The sequence below is a fragment of the Prinia subflava genome, chromosome 11, assembly GCF_021018805.1.
Source record: "Prinia subflava isolate CZ2003 ecotype Zambia chromosome 11, Cam_Psub_1.2, whole genome shotgun sequence".
Classification (NCBI taxonomy): Eukaryota; Metazoa; Chordata; class Aves; order Passeriformes; family Cisticolidae; genus Prinia; species Prinia subflava.
The window spans coordinates 13,400,022-13,413,116 of NC_086257.1; the positions used below are offsets into that span (position 1 = coordinate 13,400,022).

The window sequence follows — 13,095 nt, forward strand, 5'->3', positions numbered from 1 at the left end:
TTAGACATAAAATGTATTTTACAGGAGGGCTAAAACTAGCTGAGGGTAATGAATTTTACAGCATGCTGCCTTTTGGGACGTGCTAGTGGGCAATTTCTCCTTCCTCTGGCTTTGCCGTTGCCAAGGGAGCCTCAGTGGAGTTGCTGCAGGGATTGTGTGAGCACCTGGTCACCCCCAGGGTTCCGGTGAGCAAAAGCTCCTCTTGCAGCAGGGCGAGGAAGGTGCAGCCCTCTCTGCCCTGTGTCGAGGGGCAGCAACACCTCCCCTCCCTGCCAGCCCCAATGGCACTCTGCCAGGGAACCCCTAAAAACCAGCCCATGGCACTTCATCACTCCTGGAGTGGATCACTCCTGCAGACAAATCCACCCTGGCTTAGCTCTTCATGTTTGTGTCTGTCCTGTATCGCTGCTTGCCTCCCTGGTGCCCACAGCCACTCCTCCCCGGTTTCCTCCCCTCCATCACCACCCACAGCACAGCTCTGCAGTCTGTGCCGTGCCTTGTGCAGGCTCACAGGAGGGCCAGCGATGGCCTTTCCTGGGCACACAGAGTGCTGCACACAGGTGCCATAAGCTGCTATGGGAGAGTCATTGGTTGAGGCAAGAATTATCTCACTGCTAACAAAAATAAACAGGCAATCAAACTTTAAGACACATTAGAGATACTAGCGGTGATTTTAATTGTCAGACAAATATTTTCTGACAATAAATAACGCATGAACACAGATTTTTACCAGGCTTTTTAAGCTTGGGGGAAAATAAGGTATTTTTTTTTCCCCACAAGCCTCCTCTCCACACAGGCAGTCAGTAACTCCCATGTACAAGCATTTGATGGAAGGAGAATCTCTTCAGCTTGTACTCCGAGAGGTTCCTCTGTGTATCATCCTATCTTTAATTGTGCCTTTTGTGCCTAGATATCACCCATGTTTTCATACAAACCATGTAATATAAGGCACAGGGATTTCAGGTGTTGCTGAGGAGCAGAGGGAGTTCTGCAGGCAACATTTCCATTACAAACTGACTATTCATGGCTCCTGCCAAGTGTGGGTGTGCCAGACCAGCCGGTGCATAATGGTGCAGGACCAAAGTCAGGCTGCCAAAGCCAGGACACCCCAGGGGTGCAGGGGCAGAGAGGAGCATCCCCAGTGGCCCAGCTGCTCCCCCAGCAGAGCCCAGGAGCCGGCATAGGGGCTGCAACACAGACAGGGCTGCTCTGAGGGGAGGGCTCAAGGTGCTTCATCCAGGAAGGTTACCTGTGATTGCTCCCGTGGGGAACCACAGAGGGTCTAGGAGCTCCCTGAACACCTCTAAGGTGAGTGAATATTATGAGCTTTTAACCTCACTCTGCACAGCACAGCTGCTGCTGAAGGGAAAAGCTCAATGGCAAAGACTCTGCCAGGCAAGAAAGGATTCCCACTGCAGGATGGCAGCTATCACTGGAACAGCCCATAGCATGGTCCAGCCAATGTGCCATGAGCTGCAGAGAAGTCCTGCACCCTCTCTGAGTATTTTGTGAGGGGGAAAAGGTTCCCCCTAGAGCAGGGGGAAACTCTCTGTGGCATTGCCAGCACCACTGCAATGCTGCATCAGGGAATAGCATGTTTGTGAGGCCACCTGCCCCCACACCCGCGGGGATTAACGGCACCCACACAGGCTGGTGACTCACTGAGCCCAGGAGAAGTGGTTCTCCTGCAGTCATTGTCTTCCCTTGCACAGCGATGGCTGCAGATAGGACTGACAGCCCTCACTGTGGGGAGCCTCAGAGTGTCAGACTTAGAAAATGGTGTTGGTGTTCCTCCTGACCCTGGGCAGCCTTCAGGTGCTCTAGGTAGCAAATTTTATACCAATAAATAATGGGATTGATTAGAGAATTACAGACAGACTGATAAGTAAGCACAAATGACAGGGCTGCCATTATACCAGATGCTCATGGTGATGTTATGAGCTGATGCTGAGGCTGGGACATGGTGCTGGAGACAGTGGGCTCTCAGGCAGGACAGAGGCGGTGCCCATTCTGGATATGCACCCTGAGATACTTCATATTATTTTGGGATGTGTTTCCAAAGTTATTCATTGACAGTTCTTCCAACCTATTTCTAGTACAAATAAAATAACATTTGTTCTACACAAAAGACAGCTCCCACAATTTACAGCTGCTGCAAGGCACTGTAAGACTTTGAGTGGGGCATTATCAGCATTTCTGAAGGTTGGGAACAGTCTGGGATGGCGCAGAAGCCTTGGTGAAGGTGGCAGAAGTCTGAGCAGGGAGCTCAGGGGAGCCCAGGATACCCGAGCTGCAGCCCAGGGAGGAGGCTCACAGCAGGGTGAGGGGCAGAGGAAACACGAGGAGGGCTACAAATCAGAGGATGAGGGGTGTGTACAAATCAGAGGATCAGGGGTGTCTACAAATCAGAGGATGAGGGTCCTGCACAGTCACTGCCTGCTGCAGAGCTCGAAGGTGCTGCAAACACTGTGGGGCACAGACACAGCCACACCTGAGCAAACTCCAGGTGAGAGCCTGTCTAGAGCAGCTATCTCTGGAAGCCAGGATCCATCACAGCCATGAGACACTTGGTGCTCAAACAAATGCCTGTCATGGTTTAGGAGACTGGGGAGCAGAGGACATGTCTGATGGCAGTGCCTGTTCCCAGCAGCTGAGCTGTGGTCCCCACCTTGGTGCAGCTCTGTGCCCTCCCCACACAGTAGTCAAATAAAAGGCAGCAGTTAGCACATGTCACACTGGTAAGGAATTCCCTCCCTGAAGTGCTCCTTGACTGCAGTCCAGTCAGGTTTCCCCTCACCTCCCAGACATTATGTGACCTCTGGAGCAAGACTGTGCCCCAAAAATGCTGCTTCTGTTCCCACCTGACAGGGAGAGGTTCTCCTCTCTGTCACTTGTCCATGTCCCCCAGCTGTAACACTCAGTGTAATTAAAAACCCACCCCTCCCTGTGAACCAGGCACATCAGGAACTCCTGCTGGCAGAGGAGCGAGTTGGGCAGGTCTCTGTGCTCCCAGGAAAGACAAGAAGCTCTGCTTGCTTCAGGGATGGGAAAGGGAGCACGGCAGGCGCCAAGTCCAGGCCCACAGGAGCAGATCCCACCCCACTGAGGATCTCTGGGAAGTCCAGCCTGCCCAGTGATCTCTGGGGTCACTTTTCCCAAAAAGATGAAAGCTCTCCAGAATAACAGTTGGCACTCTTAGTTGCTTCTCTGAGCCCTCTCAGCACTCATCCAAACCTCTCTCCCAAGTAAAGGGCTGCAGATCTGCTCCTTGGGGCCAGGAGCTGATGCTGCCAGCTGACTGCTTCAGCCGGAGCTGTGGGAGGGAAAAGCCACCAAACCCTCTGTGACTCACACCAAAACCATGCTGTCTGCATTTCCAGCCAGGCTTGTAATCAGGCTGCAAAAGGGCTGATCCCAAAAGGGTAGAAGGACAACAGATCTGCCTGTCAGAGGGGTCACAGCCCCTGCTGGGGGACTCACAGCTGAGTCCTGACTGCAAAGACCCCCAGGCTGGGAGGAGCATCTCCAAACAGCCACATCTGCATTTCCCTCTGCGTGCTCAGGGACTGCTACACACACTTCAGTAGGTGTTGCCACTGACAGCACTCACACTCCCTCCAAAATTAGGTCTTTTAAGGAATGTGATGTTTTAAAAATTCTGCTGTGGGGCAGTATGTGTACCAGTAAAATTACATCTGAAGGCTCATCCACCACCTGGTTACCAGTTGGCTAAAATCCAGCTCTGCCTGTTTGCTGTCAGAAATCCTCCAAAACAGTTGTGACTGAGTGACTGAGCTAATTGCAGCACTGCCAAAGCAAAATCCCTGTCTACCCTCTGTTCACCACTGCAGTGCCTCAGCAGTTCCCATGTGCTCCCAACTGCTTGAGGGATCAAAGCCGCCAGCTCAGCTCAAAGAGCTGCCCAGAGTGGAGCCTAAAGAATGTTTCAGCCAAGCCCTAAAAAAATTTCAGCTGCTTTCATACTCACTGCAGTCTAACAGATATCTCCAGGGCACTGGGTAATTCCTGGTGGATTCCCTTTCTCTCTGCTGTATCAAACCACAATGAATCCTGTCAAAAAGCACATTTAAAAGATCTCAGCAGTCCTGGCAGTCCCATCTCCACGGCTGGGAGCTGGCTGGCTGTGAGGGAGGCAGTGCCAGAGTGGTGCTTTCCGGGAGCAGGAGCTCGGCCTGGTGGGCATCCCCTGGAGATGCCAGGCTGTATCATGTGTCCTGCCTCCTCAGTGATCTGGCTATCAGCTGGGCTGGGAATTCTGCTGCATTTTTTTCATTTCTGGGATGGAGTTGGCATGCCTGGATGTTTTTCCTAAAGAATTACACAAGAGCAGAAACAGCAGTTAGAAGATGCAGTCCTCCAGGGTCCCAGCATTTCCTTGGAATGAGAAAGAAAAATGCCTGATGTTATTCTCAGACACCAGGACATTTACCCACTCTGCCTCCCCAGTGTGACCCCCTGTACGTGCCAGGCCACACCCCTGAGCCCAGCCTAGGGCCACCTACGGCCCCATTTGCCCTCCAGGAGCAGCATTAGCAGCAAACTCTCCATCCAGGGAGGGACAGAGCAGCAAAGCAAAGCCCCCGTGCTGCTGGGCAGAGCCGTGTGTGAGTGGGCACCCAGAGCCAGGGCAGCTCCTGCACACAGACCTTGGGGCCTGTGTGAAGCTCTGGCATGGGCCTTTGCCAGGAGCAGAGCTGGTGACCCTCAGTGCCATGTGGGACATGTGGCATTTGGATGAGATGTGTGTCCAGGGAGGGCATCACAGCCCAGACACTGGCACCTGAGCCCTTCTGCTCAGCACGGCTTGAGAGTGGCCACATCTAGAGGAAATTCCCAAAAAGTCATGTTGCTCCTGCTTCATGCTCCACTTAGAGGAATTTCTGGTAGATTTTGGCCTGGGTTTCTGTTATGGTGCAAACAAGAGCACAACTGCAGCGGGTCAGAAAGTCACAAAGGCATCTGTGTGTAGGATGCAGCCGGGAGTGAGAGGCCAGGAGCGAGGACTGTGGCACACACAGGGTCTGGGTGCACAAAGGGCCACAAAGGGCCTTTCAGGGAGGTGGCTGGGGCTCAGCCCTGTGCTGTGGTACCAGCCCGTGCCTGGCCAGCAGCACTGGTGCATGGCTCGACTGTCTGTGCTTTGTGCCAGCGCTGAATTGTCTCTGGCAGATGTGTAGCCCCTTGTTCTCCTCTGCCAGGGCTGAAAGGGAACTTGTCAGGGCCTGGGGATGATTGTTCACCTCCACCCAGCACTCAGGACAACCAGCTGGGCCACAGCACCGATGGCAGGTGGCTGGAAGAGCTCCAGGGGTTTCAGTTCAGGGCTGGCACCTTGGGGACAGCCTGTCCTCCCAACCACCACCCCTCCAGTGGCAGCCAGAGCAGGACACATCCTGTGGCAGGATCCCTGTAACCTCCTCAAGATGCCACACTGTCCCCCTGTGTGCCCATCTCATCCTGCAGCATCCCCTGCTGCCCCACAGAACACCCACCCACACCTCCTGACAGCACCAAGCCTGCACAGGAAACCTGCTTGTAAAAATAACAGCAGAAAATAAAATCTACCAACTTCTTGAAATCCCTGGAGCCTCTTGCTGCCCTCCACCCCAACACACCCTGCCAAGCCACTCGCCCATTAGTGCCTACAGCACAGCTGGAAGTGCATTGGTCTGGCTGAGAATTGCACAAGGGATGTTCCAGGAGCTGAGAAACAAGGAAAGAGTTCAGGAGGACTCAAAGGATGAGGAGGAAGGGTTGCATCCCCAGGAATGCTGTCCAGGCAGTATCTATCCAAGCAGGGCTGGGCTGGGTTGTGCTGGGGTTTGGCCCCTCTCCCGTGCAGAGCCCAGGTTTCCAGGCACGCCAGTGGTGTTCTCTGTGGGATGTGCTGCTCCAAGCAGGTGAGTTCCTTGCTGAGGGACTCAGCGCCACAGGAAACTCCTGATAACAACACAGAGAAGTAGGGCTGTCCCAAAATATCAGCAAAGGGAATGCAAATCCCTGTCTCTGTAGGGTGGAAGGTGATTCCCTCATCTGCAAAAGTTTCTGCCAAGCACAGCTGATCCCCACAGAGCAGGCTCGGAGAGGCAAGGAGCAGGGTGGCATCCAGAGGAGGTCAGGGAAAGCGCTGCCAGCCAGAGGAAGGCAGCTCCCTCTACTCCAGCACCCTCTGCTGTGTGCCTGCACCCAGCCAAAGGCACATCCACCACAGCCACATCCACAGGCCACAGGGGGACTGCAGGGGCCTCTCCACAGGGAGAAGCAGCAGGAGGGTGAAGAAGCAGAGGCAGGACAAGGAGGGAGGTGCTGACCTCCTGGTGCCAGGGAACCACTGCCAAGTGCAGCAGGCTGGGTGTGAGCAGTGCCAGCACGCCAGGAGCATCCCCATCACAGCAGATCCCCCTTGTCCCAGAGTGCTGCTCCTGCCCCGAGCAGGATCATGGGCTCTGGAGAGAGCCATGATTGGAGAGAGGGGTCAGGCAGGCATTGCAGGGATGAATCCAGCCCAGTGGGGCTGAAGACCAGCATCCTCCATCCCCACTCCAGATGGAATGCACAGCCACAGGCAGGGCTGAAATGGGATCCTGAGCCACGGTCAGGGTGGGGAACCCCAGCTGGAACTGGCAAGGTCCTGATGACCCATCAGGGAATAAGATCTTTCTCTGGTTTTAAATTCAGTACAGATTCAGAGGTGAGACATCAAGAATAACCAAAATTTTTGCTTAACCAATCTTTAATTTTTATGGTCTCTCCTTCAGATCAGTCACACTTTCAATCGCATGACAACAAATACTCCAGTTTCACTGTGTGGAAGATTGGATCCTGGTAAAGTTTCCCACAATACCTCCAAAATCTCAGATAGGGGAAGCAACAAATACTCTGTTTTCATGGATATGACAGAAAGTTGCTGCTTTCTGTGCTAATAATGCCCAGCTCTGGGTGGGCTGGCTCAGATGCTCTGGCAGCATTAAGACTCCTAAGGCCTGAAAAACTGGCTGGAAGTCTCTGTGGCAACACATTATCTCACAAGATTTATGGTTCATCCTGCTCCAGGCAAAGTCAGAAATACCACCACAGTGATCGCTCTGGATATTACTGCATTTTTAGGCTACTGCTCTGACATTCACAGCAGGGGAAGAAACGAGGATGGGAACATTTACACTTTCACCCCCAGCTCCAGCAAGGAGCTTTCTGGGGGTTTTGGTGTGTGGGTATTGGGAGAGGAGGCGAGCAGGATCCGGTTGCTTCCCAACTTGCAACTCTGTCTGGAAAATAAAGCTCAAGGATGAATGCCTGCACAAGATCAGGAGGGGGATTTTAGTTTTCTATGTCTTCCTTGGACATAAAAGACTAAACTCATGGGACTAGATTGTTGGGAAAGACAAGCCCTCTCCTCAGTGCCCCTTTTGCTGAAGGAGAGGTAAGCAGGGAGGGGAGCAAACACCACACATTGAAGCCTGTCAGACAGACAAAGGGAGGATGGCCAAAGTCCCTGGCGAGGCCTGCACCTGTCTGGGGTGGCTGCAGGGAGACTGCAATTCCAGGGCACAGCTCCTCAGCACCACAGATGCCAGCTGGGCTGTGGGTGGGCTGACCCGCTTGCTGTGTGGCTGAGAAAGCAGAGCAGCGCTGCTTTGGGAGAGCTCTGATTCCCCAGGACTCGTGTGGGTGCTGGCACAGGTCTCCCAAGCTTTTCTGCTGAAGGTGTCCCACATCACACAAATAATTGCACAACCTTGTGCCAGGGAAGGGAGGGAGAGGATGACTGGAGGAGGCTGTAGCCAGGTACACTCCTTCTTCCAGTTCATTATGGTGGCAGAGCCCCAGAAAGTCAGAAATACTCATTTGTGATCTGGGACAGATGCTACAAAAAGCATCTTCAAATAACCACAAACAAAACACTATGTTAGCAAAAATTATTTTAAGCTAACAACCTACACCTAAGCCAGACTCCTCACCCCTATTCTCTCCACAGACCACAGGCCTGCTGGCTATGGAAGCAGAACAGCCTGATTTGTGGTTTTCAGGCAGCCCTGAGGCCCTGAGACCCTTTGGAAGGTGGAAAATGGTAGGCAACCATTCTCCCTCATGGGTTGCAGGAGAGCTGAAGGATGGCATCTGTGCCACTGCATGTCCCTCTCTGCCTGGTGGGGGTGGAGGTCCCCAGAAACACAGGCCAAGCTGGCATGCCCGTGTTTGCCATCAGCAGCCTCACTGCTGGCAGGGGCAGTGCTGAGCAGTCCCTCCCCACAGCTGACAGTGACATGTGCCCCATCGGGCCACGCTCAGCACCCCTTTCACCCACCACCCAGAGAGGGTCGTGATGCTCAGGTGACAAGCAAAGGTGGCCATCCACGTGACAGGTGCATAGGCTGCTCCTGGCCTTGGCATCTCCTGTTTCTTGCACTCCTGCTCAGTGAGGAACTGCTTGCTTATTGCTTTGCTGGTACCAGCCAGCACCTCCTCTTGTACAGGGAAGTACCAGTTTAAGCCCACAGCACCCCAAGGCTGCACAGCAAATCCTACATCACTGTTGGGAAAGAGGGGAGAGAAACCAGTGCAGTAATCCTGTGCAGTACCTTCCCAGGGAAGTGTCATCAGGTGTGTGAGTTGTGCTTATGATTCCCTTCTTGTTTTCTGGAGATACTTCCTTTCCAGAGCCACAGCCTTCAAAGTGCCAGCAGCTGCACACACACCTTAAAGCAAGGCCCTCTTGGCTTTAGCCCAGCCTCAGAACAGACAGGGATTTGACTTTGTAGCTCAGCAACTGAGCCACTCTTATGTTTAGTTGAGGACCTATATAATTGTTATATTTAATTTAATTGGGAAAGACATCCTGTGGTCTGCTGTTTAACAATGCCTGAGCATGAGTGGTCCTTTCCTCTTTTCTGCTTCCAGAGCAGTCCTATTTCCCAACTGCCACTCTGGGATAAGTCTCAGCCAGACCCACAGGGCTGAGTCCCAGGAGGGAACCTGGGCCAGACCTCTGCCAGGATGTGGGAGCAGGTCTCCTGAAGGTGTGTGAATTTCTGGCTGTGAAATTATCTCCTGTTTAACTGGGCAATTCCTGCAGTTCATCCTGACGAGGTGGCAGTAAGGAGTCACTAAATGCTGGTACTCACTACCTTCATCACCAGGAGCAAAAAGTGGGTAGGACTTTGAAGTGGGTAGGACTTCATGATTTCCACATTAAGGCTCAGAACAAGATGTAACAGCTGTAGTTAAAATTACTCCATCTCTGCTACTTCCCACCACCCAAGGGAAAGTTATTTTTAACTCCAGGTTGCCTAAGGAATACTGCACAGTGACATCTGTTGCGTCACTGCCAAGGGTCTTCACCCGGCAAGAACTCTGGGAAGAGAGAGCCCTTCCTCCAGCCAGCTGGGACCAGAGCAGAGCTCAGGTGTGTGCACCCCTACAAACTGACCCCTCCAGGCTCCCCAGCTCCTCCTGAGGGAGCAGAAGCTGCCACTGAGGCAGCCTTGAGAATATTGAGGGCCAGGTGCCTGGCCAAGTCCTTTTATGTTCTTTTCAGTCTTCAAATAAACTTGAGCTGAAGCTATTCCAGGAGCTGCAGTGGCACTGGGCAGGCAGACTTCGAGTGCTCTGAGTCAAAAGGACAGTCATGCAAACCCAGAGGGGATTAGCTTTTAATGCGCTTCTCAGGGCAAACCCTGAAATCAGGGGATTGCCAAGATCCCAACAGAAAAACTAGCCAGCCCTCCTGACCACAAATCCGCTGCCAAACTCTCCCGGCGTCGGAAAACTCTCACAGAAATGTTGGAACAACTGTGGATGCACAGGAGCACCCCAGCCATTGCCTCCCCAGCATAGGGAAGCACACAGCTCCCTGTTCCTCCAGCCCTGGAACAGTGGCACAGCTCCAGAGCTCCCGGGGGCCACCTCATGGGAGAGCTCAGGAGCCTCCAGAAGAAATGCCACGTAGATGTGAGTGCAGTTATCCCTGCTCAGCTTTATCCTCCTGCCTGGGAATGAACACTGCTGCTGAACACCTGCTACGTTTGCTCCCAGGGTCGCTGAGCTAAACTGAGATAACCTGGCTGTGCACTCAGTTTCCTGCATATCTAACTCCACTTATGTTTGTATTAAAACCAAGAAGTAAAATTAGGAGCTAGCATCCCAGGTGGAATTACATGATTTTTTAATGCTACTTAGCATCTTAAGAGCTAAATTTTAGACTACAAGAACTTCCCTTGTAAAAGCTTTTCTCTCTCTGCTGTATCATCTGCAACAGGCAGTGTTATCCAGGTGTTTTGCTCAGCTTTGCAATTCAGTCCTTGTGCCTGCTGGGTAGTTCACACTCATGTTTTGTCCTAGAGAAGAGTCCTTGTATTGAAAAACAAGGCAATACGCCCTGCACTCAAGAGGTAGCAACCACTGCTGGGATTCTGGAGAAAATTAGGAAGGTTTGGACACCAGTCTCTTCCTGGAATTCATTGGGGATCTGTCAGTGATCTGTTGCGTGCTCCTCTGCTGAATCACTGCCACAACCCTCCCCTCTTCAGAGCTCAGTTTCCTTTCCTGATCCCTTAGGAATAATCCATAATAATCCTTTGTAATCTGCAGGAGTCCACTACAAATGCAGGTTTAAGAGCTGTGAATACACGGAGTCCAGGGGTTTAGGCATCTCTGTCACGAGATCCAGGACACAGCTGGTACTCCTACAGAAGTCTTGAAGATCCCAGTACACACGTGAAAGGCTCAAGACTGCAAATGAGCCTCTGAATGATGTGTGTGTGCAACAGGCATGAACCTCACCACTACAGAATATGAGCCTTCACCTTATATATTTCAAAAATAAAGAGAGGGAGCCTCTGAATTTTGTTACCATTCATGTATACATTTATTAAGCCAAAGGAGTTTGATCATGTCACAGTATGTTACTAGAGCACATGAGATCTTTTCAACTTTACTAACAATGGTCAATAATTACTTTTTATTTTTGCCTTTCAAGCTTAAAAAAATTTACTCTTCCTGAATTCCCCATGAAAGGCTCCTTTTTTTTTTTTTCCTTTTCTTTTCTTTTCTTAAAATACAAAACAAATGTTTCTCAGATATGTAAACAACCATCACGGAAATGAGACTGCTCCTAAAGTTAACTTTATTGTTATGGATGTTTTGATAGATCTATGTCATGTTGCATGTATTTCAACTCAGTGACTCCTTCAATGGAAGCTGGTATTGTTATCATCACCTGTGCTGCAGTACTGGAGGCCTGGTCAGGGTTAAGGGCCTTCTGTGCAAGGTGCTGTACAAATACTTGGCTGTAACTGAGGTCTCTGGCAAGAAGGGCATTCACTGATGTGACTGTAACCCTCTCTGCTCCTTCTGCTCCGCAGTGTTCCTCACAAACCACAAGAGCTCAAGCAAAACTCCTCTCCGAGCTAACTCTGGAGTTCAGCTTCAGATACCGGTGAAGAGAAAGCAAATGTCACTGCAGGCCAATCCTGACACCTGCAGTCCTGTGCGTAAAGCTGCTCACAGTCATGGGAATGCTCATGTGAGTAAGAAACTCCCACTGGGAAAGTCTCCAAGGTTGAGTCCCTGGGTCATTGAACTCCTTTGCAAGAAAGCATGCAAGAGAAGCAGACTGGTTCCTTTTCTCTAATGTTTCATCAGGATAATTCTAAGAGACAAAGGGACGGGTCAGTTGCTCAGTTTCAGCACCTTGAGCATCTTGAGTTCTGATCCTCAAATTAAAGAAGTCTCTGCTCTGCCTTGGGCTATTGTGACCAGGCCTGGAAAAGTCAGTTGGACATTCTTTGTCATGAGGAAGCAGTGGTTTGCCACTAGAGCATGGAGGGATTCTGTTTTATGGTGTGAAGGCTGCATCCTAGGCAGGAATTGTGAAGATTGTGTTTGGCCATCGGCAGAAATTATTCTGAAAACGCTTCAGAGCAATTGCAGTATAAATAATGATTATAGCTTCATATTCGAGGTGAAAAAAGAACGGATTACATGAAATAAATAGCAAAAAATCATTGTCCCTGCACAAACATAACATATTCCTGCCTACGAAACATCCCTTGCAAATTACCGCCTTTTAGGTTATGTCAGACATTTAAATGAACCCTTTAGAGCTAAAATACAGTACTCTGAAATGAGGTTAGAAAATTTTAAAAAAGGACTAATGGGAAGTGTGTACAAAGCTCTCTTTAAAACAAATTTCCCACCTGGGTAGCTTATGAGCGTGAGGCCTCAGTAGACGTAGAGCCGGTCTGCGATGGCGGCGGGCATGTGGGTCATGATCTGCATGCGCAGCCACCAGTAGTAATCCATGGGGTGGTAGCGGGTGTAGGGCGCGGTGGCGGTGAGTGCGTGCGCCACGCTCTCGATCACCGGCGACGTGTCCCGCGAGCCGCTGTTGCAGTACGACTCCATCTTGCTGACCTGCTCGTCGAAGTACTTCCTGCCGTAGTCCTTGCGCACGATCTCGGGGAGCTCGTCCCACATCTTGTCGGCGATGGCTTTGATGCGCTCGGGGCTGTACAGGTTGGTGCCGGCGATGAAGTTGCCAGGCTCCACGATGCTGACCATGACGCCCTGGGGCTGCATCTCGTAGCGCAGGCAGTCGGAGAAGGCTTCCACGCCGAACTTGGTGATGCAGTAGGGTGACCGGGCAGGGCTGCCCATCCGCCCCATCATGCTGCTGATGTTCACCACACGACCTAGGCAGAGACGGGCACAGCACAGCTGAGCCGGTGCCTGACCTGGAGCAGGCACCTGGCACACACCACCCAACACCCCCCTGCCCACTGAGGGCTGCCTGGCAGACGTGCTCATGGCTCTGCCTCAGCAGTGCTGCCCTAGGCAATGGCCTTCAGCAGGAGAACAAGCCCACTGCTGGTGCTCCTTGGCTCATTCTACCTGAGGGAACAGGCACATGCTGACACAGAAAGCTCAGTGCTCTGGAGAACACAGGAGAGCCTGGACAGAACCTGCATGGGGAAAACAGGATTGCTCAGCAGCAATTTGGACTGAGCCCAGACAAGTGAAAGCAGGAGCAAGGAAAGCCTCTGGCACCAAAGCTGAGTTTGTTTATTTGCAAATCAA

General features: G+C 51.8%; 1 protein-coding gene across 2 annotated transcripts in view; it reads right to left on the reverse strand.

The window, feature by feature from the left end:
* BDH1 (3-hydroxybutyrate dehydrogenase 1) overlaps positions 1-13,095 on the reverse strand; it is a 25,131-nt gene continuing 12,036 nt past the window's right edge. Inside the window, exons 7-8 of one of the 2 annotated variants that reach the window (XM_063408671.1) lie at positions 12,216-12,710; positions 1-4,395 (exon numbers count right to left, since the gene is read on the reverse strand). In XM_063408671.1, coding sequence (XP_063264741.1) covers positions 12,241-12,710 — 470 coding nt within the window. In that variant the 3' untranslated portion in view covers positions 1-4,395; positions 12,216-12,240. Of the gene's footprint in view, positions 4,396-10,861; positions 12,711-13,095 lie in introns of those variants that run through there. The other variant, XM_063408670.1, reaches the window with a different exon arrangement.